Consider the following 9,550-nt stretch of genomic DNA (forward strand, 5'->3'; position numbering starts at 1 on the left):
ATTTGTAGAACCTCATTTAATTGATCTAAATAAAAAATGGAGATTGATATGATCTATTTATTATTAGTTGAAAATACAGAGTAACATCTTGTTGAGCGTAAACGAAGAAGTAACTGCTACACGTTGTAGCAACTTCATCATTTCAATTTAGCTGCTACAAGGAGTAGCAGTTATTAGTCGAAGTAGCTGCTACAATGTGTAGCAGCAAAGCAAAGGCACTGCAGCATAATATTTTTTAACAAGTATTTTTAGGGTTAATATATGCGAGAAAATATAGCTAGTAAAAACACGACTTACCAAGCGGTTGCTACAAGTTGTAGCAGCTACATGGAGAGTTATGCTGCAAGGTGTAGCAGTTACCTGTCGAAGTAGCTACTACAAGTTGTAGCAGCTCCATGGAGAGTTAGCTGCTGCAAGTTGTAGCAGCTACATACAGAGTTAGCTGCTACAAGGTATAGCAGTTACCTATCGAAGTAGCTGCTACACGTTGTAACAGCTACATGGAGAGTTAGCTGCTACAAGGTGTAGCAGTTAACTGTCGAAGTAGCTGCTATAACTAGTAGCAGCAAGCAAAGTCCAAGTGGCTGCAAGCGTTTGTAGCAATCGCCGGCCTTGCACGTTGTAGCATAAATCCTTCTTTCCTTCGACGACCGTCATTCAAAGTTAGCTACTACAAGTTGTAGTAGCTACAAGGGCATTTGCTGCGAAGTAGTACTTGCTGCAACGTTTAGAAGCGAAGCAAAGGTGCTGCATCAGTAAAAAAGAATTTCAAATAATTTTTTACCAAGTTACTATACATGAACTTAAATATTTGTAGGGGTAGTATCTGCTAGAAAATGTATCTACCATAAAACTGACTTACCAAGTGGCTGCTTCACGTTTGTAGCTGCTACAACGTGTAGTAGCTAACGCGCATACGTGGTTGTAGGCTGCAGTTGTTTGTATACACCATCATTCCTGCACATTATAGAATTAATCCTTCTAATATATGCATGCTATAACGGTGGAGAATAACAAATTAAAATGAAACGAATTACCATTGGGAATGGAGAGAGGTGGTAAGCTCTCACAGCAGCTGTGAGATTGAAGAGGCCGGTGAAACTTTTCCGGCGGGCGTCGCTCAGCCACGATAGACGACGGACGACGGAGATGGCGGGAGCGAGAGAGAGAGAGAGCGGCGATAGAGATTTTAATTTCGGAAATTTCCCACGCAGAAGTGTTTTAAAAAAAAGGCGGAAGAGGAGAGAGAATAAATGTCATATTTTTTTAGTGAAATCGAGCTGACAATGCCACATCTACACGTCGCTCAGCTTATCAAATATATATATATATATATAGAGGAATGATCTCCTGCGCGCCCGCACAGTGCGCGACTATGTGCATGCGCTGGAGATCTCTCGTTTTTTTAATTTTTTTAATATTTTAAATTTAAAAAAATCAATTAAAAAAATTAATATTTTCTTATATAAATTTCTAATGCATTAATGTATCCCCTCAACATATTACAATACTCAATAAATACTTAAATTTATTTTATTTTAATTTTTTTAAAACCAAACACTATAACTTAATTAGGAAGGCTGAACCCTAGAGATAAAATCTAAAAAAATATAGCTTAAAAATTATAATCCAATTGGGAAGCCTGAAATATTGTAATATGTTGAGGGGATATATTAATGCATTAGAAATTTATATAAGAAAATATTAATTTTTTTAATTTAAAATATTAAAAAAACGAGAGATCTCTTACTGATGCGCACAATCGTGTACTGTACGGACGCACGCATATATATCTATATATTAAATTTATGGTAGTCAACGTATTAGTCGACTATATGTGATAAATCAAATAGAACATTTAGTAGCTGAGTTGAGCCGTCAACGATAAAGGAGTAGCATGATAAAAAATAATTATGTATTTTAATAAATATAAAATTAAAATAAATTTTATTGTACAATTCAATAAATTATCAAAAAAAAAATAGAAAAACAACCTAGCCAACATCAGCTGGGACATCCAAGCTGTGAAGTGTGAACACAAACCCCCAAAGTTATAAAAATACAGCCAGAGGGAGAAAAGACTTTTTCCAACTTCATTAAGAACAGTGAAAGTGAAAAGATGAGGAGAAAAGAAATAATAAGACAAAAAGAGAGAAGGTCCATGGTGACATCACCAATCCACCCTGAGTACTCCACCTTAGCAGTTCACCTCGATGAATCCTCATCTCCACCCAACACGTACGTGTCATGATCACTTACTCTCATCCTCGACCTTACTTCTAAATAAGACTTTCTCCCATGATACGATTGAAAGGCTTAAGCTATTGATGAACTAATTATATTGAGATGATACACCATATGAGTTGAATTTGGAAGTGTTGACTTTTCAATTAAGCAAAACATATATTTATCTTGTTTTAGAATTAAAAATAAATAAATATTGTTCAAAATGGAAGAATTTTAAATTTTTGCATGTCATGTGAAGATGAGGATTAAAGATGCAGCTTAATTTTTGCGAATTATTTTTTAAAACTGTTTTTAGATCTGATCTGAGAAATTTTCTGCTATCTCTTTCACGTGCAAAAGAAAGATTTTGATTTGCAGCATGCTACAATTTATCATATCAAACATTGCCGGCGAAAGATTGAGGAGGCACTGAAAGAGATAAGTCAGAGGAGAACTTGGGAGATGTGACAGGAAACAAGGGCAGCAACTGGGGAGGCTCCGCCGCCGTCGACAGTGCCCTGGGCGACGGGTGCAGGTAGAACCCTTTCTCTGCGATCGCCCGGTCCTCCGCCCACTTACCCGCCTCCGAGTTGGGGTGCGGCGTCCGGTTGAAGGGATCAGGGCTCAGGGGCGTCACCGGGCTTAGTGCCAGCGACGGGAAATCCAGCATGCTCGGCGACACGATCTCCGGCTGCCTGCGGGGCGAGAGGCCGGCGGCGGCGCCGCCGACGGGGGAGCCGGGACTCGACTGAGAGATCGTCAGCGCGAGGGGACTGAGGTGGCTGAGGTTCCGCAGGCCGCTCCTCCGCTCGTAGAGCTTGAAAGCGGGCTTCTTTAGCCCAGTGGCCTTAAATCCCGGAGCAACCGGTTGTTTCTGAGACGTCGCGACGGCGGCGGCGGCGGTCTCGGCCGTCCCTGTGAGCATCTGAACTACTTGCTTGAAGGACGAGGCGTCCGCCTGGACGAAGGTCGTCTGATACGGACTGGGCTCACAAGATTTCAGGACAGGTACTTTAGGAGGAAGAGGCGCCGACGCCGGCGGAGCTGCTCCATTGCTGCCGGTCTCTCGAGGACAAGCTATTTGATGATTTTCCATTTCATACGAAGAAGAAAGCTAAAACAAACAGAAAAAAAAAAAGGAAAAGAAAAAAAAACAAAAGAAAGAGTGAGAGGAAGGGTGAGAAAACTCCCTCAGATCAGGTTCCCGTTCTCGAGTATAATTTGTCTCTTCTGTTGATTGGCTGATGCATTTGAAAGAAGAGAAAAGGAAAAAGGAGCTTTTATTTTTATTCGAGAATACGAAACCATATGGATTTCCACTGTCAGATTACCTTTCATTGACTTAATAGAGAGATATCCTCGATTGCCATGTATCATCGTTTACTAATTTGATAATGCAGTGGATTGGCTACCTCTTACTTTAGTCTTTAGGGAGGGAGGAAGGAAGAAGAGGAACTGAGACTGACGAATTGGGCTGGGAATCATGTGAGTGAGGTTTTTGAGAGTGGCCTCTGTCTGTCTGCATGGTGGAAGAGAGGACGGGAGGAAAGGAGCATCCAGTTCTCCATTAATGGCCATGTGGGCCCTTCTAGTGGGACTGGCCATTCATCATTGGCATGGTAGATGTGAGAGAAAGATTCTTGGCGCAGGCTGTGCCTCACGAGCTTCTTCCACGTCGGCCAACTTTAAGTCCCCACACTGGGCATTTCCTTAAAAAAAAAATGCAATTTATAAAATATTCCCATAATTTATCTTCATAATTATTTTTTACTATAATAATATTCCTTGACCTTTCTCTCCACCACTTTAAAAAAAAAATAAAATCTTGTCTTTAGAAATCTTTTCAAATGTCTCTATATTTTTTGAAAAAAGGTAAATTATTAAATATTTATCCTATTATAATGGTTTTTACATGAAAGAGATCTGACATCTAGTCAGATATTTTACTAACCAACTGGGTCAATATGTGAGGACACTCTCCGCCTTTCTTGCGCTGCATGAAGCAGGGATCCAATGCACACAATGGGAGTACTGCATTGTCGTACGTGGCAAAAGATCATTTATTCATCTCAAATCTCTCTCACCGTTGATCTCGTAATGAACTGAAGAAAGTAAAGGAACGACCACTCGATGTATTTAAGTGGCAAATATCTTTATTTAATTAAAAATAAATGTTCTATTTTTAGTTTTAATATATAGTATGTTTTTTATTTTGGTAAAAAAAATAATGTCTTAAATTTAATTATAATGTGTTTTTATTTAGTTATAATAAGTATTTTATTCAGTTATATTAAATATCTTATTTGTTTAGCTATAGATAGTAAATGTTTTTGTTTATATTGAAAATTGTCTTTGTTAAATTATAATAGATATATGGAAAAATAATTAATTACAGTGTAAGTGCATTTAAGTAGTTATAATTGATGTCTTCCTTTACTTATGATGAATGTGTTCATTTTCGTTAAAAAAAAATAATAATTGGAATATAGATGCTTTCATTTTGTTATGAACTATGCCTTCTTTTACTGCTTTTTATAATACTTCTCTTGATTTTTCTATCGATAAATCTAAAATTTATAGACATTCAAAAATCAACCTCAAAAATATTTATTTTTTACTGAGATTTCCTTTTAATTATTCATATAAATATTTTACCACTATATAATACAAACACTCTTTATAATAAATTTCGCAAGAATTATATATATCTCACCATCTACAAAAAAAAAAAAAAAATACACATGTATAAAAATTCTCATGTAACATTTTTTTTTTATCGAAATGGCTATATAATTTATAAATTTAAAAAAATATATTTAAAATAAAATATTTTAAAAAATGTGAAATGTAAATAAAGAATAATGATAATTTTATTTAAAATCATTCAACTTAGTTATTCTCTTTTTCCAGAAATAAAATCTAAAAATTATTTCCAGAAATATTATCGAAATCTAAAAACTAATCTATATCGAAAGAAACAAAATCGAGACCTGCTTTACCGAAGAAACGAAAGCCTATCAGACCAATGAGTGTTTGATTAGTTCAATTAGATAGAATTTTGATTTGACTGTGGATTTGATACCGTCCGTGGTCCGTCTGTTAGATCGATCAATTAGAGGATGTGTTTATTGATTATAATTAGCTTCAATAATTTTAATTGGATTAAAAGTGTAATTTGTTGGATATTATCTTTATTTAAGGAGCTTATTTATAAGTTATACATATGAACATAAACTGAATCATATTAATGATCTAACTTAATTTTATTTGATTTAAGGTTATTAGATGTGGGTAGAATATGTGAAACCTTTTAGTTTAATCTGTTATCATATATTGACTGATAACAAATTGATTGTCTATATAAGAGGAGGTCCCTAAGGATTTAGGGTATCATCATCATCATTGATACGTCTCTTTGTTCCTCATTAGATGAAGATAATTCGGCACCATCAACCTTAAGATCTTTGGAAGATCTTTTCATTTTACTTTCGCTTCTTCTTCTTCCTTAGGAATTTTCAGACGATACAAAAGGACAAGGATTATGACTCTATAATCAAGTTTTTTTGTCATGTTTATATTTTTGTTTTCTTTGTCATACTTTCGTTGAAACTAGATATATATATTCATTTTCTTGTATTTCCTATTACGAGTTCTTATTTTATTTCACAGAATTTATTCTGTATATATAGGAATTTATATATGAAAATCTTTCACAATTTTATTCCTTTAGTGGAATAAAATGAGATTAATAAATTATTTTGACTAGTTAGAGTTAACTAGTCAAAATTAATTATTGGAGCTTAATCTGATCCGATTAGATCCATTTGGTAGCTCGAGTGAGATTAAGATAAATTATAAGAATTATAATTTATCATTATAGTAGAAAATAAAAAAAATATCTTGGATTAATATTGATATTATGCAAACTATCAAGATCATCTAATGAGATGTTCGAATTACAGAAAATCAATTTTGTAATTAAACATTTTCATCTTGGCCAACAATTAATATTATAGCCATGTTTTTGATATTGTTACATATTTTGAATTGATTTTTATTAGAGAAATAATCTTATTGTATTTTTTTTTAGAATTTTAAAGAACTTTTCGGGATTTAAACGGAGTCCATATTATTGGGGCAATTTCCCTAGGTAAAGATTGACCAGTTTGACTAAGCTTGAGTTGAGTCAAGCTTGAGTCAGGATTTGAGTTTTGATGTTTGACAATATAAGGAGATTGCTGGAGCAATCATCCGATTATGGAGATGGTCAAAGGATTGACCAGGTTGATGATAATATAAGTCAAGTAGGTCAAGGTTGACAGGAGACTTGACTGGGAAAGTCCTAACTGGAGGTTAGGCATTTGGAAAGTCCTGGTGAGGAGTCAGGCAACAGGAAAGTCCTAGTGTGGAGCTAGGCAGGAGAAAATCCAAGTGTGATCTTGGCAAAGGAAAAGTCCTGGTGAAGAGCCAGGTAATTGGAAAGTCCAAGTGTGATCTTGGCAAAGGAGAAAGTCCTGGTGAGGAGCCAGACAATTCGAAAGTCCAAGTGTGATCTTGGCAAAGGGTGTAAGTCCAAGCATGTGGTGTTGGCAAGGTAAGTCCTGGTATGACTTGGCAAGGAAGACTCGACAACTAGGATGAGGCCGAAGGAAGCCCCTGAAGGTAAGGCGTGAAGAATGGGGAGATATCCGAGGGACGCGAGGCTGATGGAGGAGGCTAGAAGGCTAGTTCGAGGTTGGTCGGGTGTGGCTAAATTCTAGGCATGGAGACCCAACAGGTCACGGTTGACCGGGAGTGGGTTGGAGACTTTGGACTTGAGATTGAGTCAAGTCCAGGATGGTCAATTAATTGGGAAATCGATTGAACCAGGGTCCAATCGATCAGTCGATCGATTGGAGTGTGCTGCGAAGGAAGAAATTGCCCAATCGATTGGTCGATCGATTGAGAGCATGAGTCACGAGTACAGAGGCATTTCCAATCGATCTGGCAATCGATTGGGAATCTCCAATCGATCGGTCGATCGATTGGAGTTGGGAGTTCTCGCGCGATCGCGAGAACACAGAAAGCATCTGAATCGTTCGGTGTATCGATTCAGAATGCCCCAATTGATTGACCGATCGATTAGGATTCGACCGTTGCGCAGGATGTAGGTGATGGGCGGCTGGGATTGTGGGGAGCTGACGTGGCGATCGATTGGGGTTGATTTCAATCGATTGGGAGCACAGGATATAGCCGTTGCGGAGCATTTTTCTCCATAGATCTTTGCGATTTTCTCCTGCGAGCTTACAACGATCTTCAAAGCGATTTCTCCAGTACTCACGCCAGTTCTTGAAGGCACTTGAGGAGCATCTTCAAGGTTCACGAGACAACAACAAGTAGCAAGAAGAAATGTGTATTCACTTGTATTCTTAGAGTTCTTCTTATATTTGTGTTTGTGTTGTGTGTGAGTTTGTACGAGGCTTCTCCACTTCCGGCTGCGACCGAGAAGGAGGTTTTCATAGTGGAGGAGCACGTCGTGTGTGAATCCTTGGATTAGTCACCTCTTCTTGAGGTGGATACCAAGTAAATCTACTTGTTAGCGTTGTGTGAGTCTTGTATTTTATTTCCGCTGCATATCATCATCAAGACACAACCGACGAGCGCGTGACGAGACGCTATTCACCCCCCCTCTAGCGGACACGATGGTCCCAACAATTGGTATCAGAGCTAGGTCGCTCTTCTACGGACTAACCGTCAAGAGAGCAAGAAGCTCGAGGAAGAAGATGGAGTCCGAAGGACCGCTCGGATGGGATATCCGAATTCCACCTCCGTATGACAAAGAAGACTTCAACTATTGGAGGATGAGATTGGAAACTTGGTTTCAAATGGATTGGAACCAATGGGTTGCTTTGGAAGATCCATTTGAGCCTCCAAAGGACAAAAAGGGGAAGCGCCTCCGACCTCGACATTGGACCGAGGAACAAAGGGAGCAAGCGGAGGCGGATAAGGAGGTAACAAAAATTTTGTTAAATCTATTACCCTCTAACATAATTTTGAGTGTAGGTGAATGCACGAGTGCAGGTGATCTTCCGAAAAAGGTCATTGCCTATCATGAGAACCCCACTAAATTTCAAGGAGTGGATGAGCCTAAGGAGAAAGGCTCATTGGTCCAAGAAGAGAATGTAACGACCCACCTTCTACTGACTAGGATGTAAGGCCGATCGCTACATTATGCTGTGCTAAATTACTATTGCGGAAATCTGGATTGATTAAAATTTTACTAAACTGATTACTGTAAAATATGAACTTAACATTCTAGGTATACCTAGGAGTTGTACACATGCTAGGGAAGATAATCTATGCCTCTCGGAGGTCCTGCTAGCTGTAATCAGGCATTTCAATCGATCCATGAATCGATTGGGCTGTCGGATCGATCCAGTGATCGATCCAGCTTGATACCGGCATGGAGAAAACCCTGGATCGGTCGGCTGACCGATCCATAAGTTACATCTGCTTCTGTATGCGGCTGGATCGGTCTACCGACCGATCCAGGAGTACATTGATCGGTCGGTAGACCGATCCAGTGGCTTACTGATCGGTCGGCTGATCGATCAGTGAGCTTCTGTACCCTCTGCTAACTCTCTGTTCGCGACTGGATCGGTCAGCTGACCGATCCAGTGGCACTACCCCATTTCTGATCGATCCGTAGATCGATCTGGGTTTCTGATTTCACACCGAAACTCTGATTTCAGCACTAGTTCGTGCCAAAACCTCACACAACAATTATACAATGCATGGAAAACATTCTAATATCCACTAACTAGCATTCTAACATGACATAGTGCAAGGTTTATTAATTCATAGCATTTAAACCACTAGAAATGCATAAAAGTGTCTTAAGAAGAGAAACTAAATTCTTAATTTGCTAAACTTCCTAAGGATCTTCATTCCAGGTTCCTGCCATACACACCATCTCTGCATTGACCTCCAGCTTCCTCTGCTAGTCCATCTTCCCTTTACCTTTATCTGCAGTATAAGGGAAAATAGTATCTGTAAGCTTTAAGCTTAGTAAGAAACCAACTACCTCACTAAAACATGCAACGATGCAAACATGTTTTTAAAGAATGCTATTTAAAAACATGCACTGAATTTGTGAAAGCATGACATACTGAAGTTACATGGCATAAATACTGAAACATGGCATGCATAATAAAATCTAAGCATGGAGCTATCTCATAGTATCAACTAGGAGAACTAAACTGAAACTGAAACTAAAACTGAGCTAAAACTGAGCTAAAACTATATTCACATAACTAGATTACAAGTTTGAAAGCTATTATCATAA

The 9,550-nt window shown here is 38.1% G+C and overlaps 1 protein-coding gene across 1 annotated transcript; it reads right to left on the bottom strand.

The window, feature by feature from the left end:
- Positions 1 to 2,545: 2,545 nt before the first annotated feature.
- LOC122056425 (VQ motif-containing protein 4-like) lies at positions 2,546 to 3,769 on the bottom strand. Its single transcript, XM_042618371.1, has 2 exons — positions 3,558 to 3,769; positions 2,546 to 3,467 (listed from the first exon to the last, which is right to left on the bottom strand). Exon 2 carries the CDS (start codon positions 3,320 to 3,322, stop codon positions 2,624 to 2,626), a length of 699 nt encoding a protein of 232 aa, XP_042474305.1. The 5' UTR covers positions 3,323 to 3,467; positions 3,558 to 3,769; the 3' UTR covers positions 2,546 to 2,623.
- Between the last annotated feature and the right edge of the window lie 5,781 nt (positions 3,770 to 9,550).

This window comes from Zingiber officinale, chromosome 3B, assembly GCF_018446385.1.
Source record: "Zingiber officinale cultivar Zhangliang chromosome 3B, Zo_v1.1, whole genome shotgun sequence".
In the NCBI taxonomy this organism is placed as follows: Eukaryota; Viridiplantae; Streptophyta; class Magnoliopsida; order Zingiberales; family Zingiberaceae; genus Zingiber; species Zingiber officinale.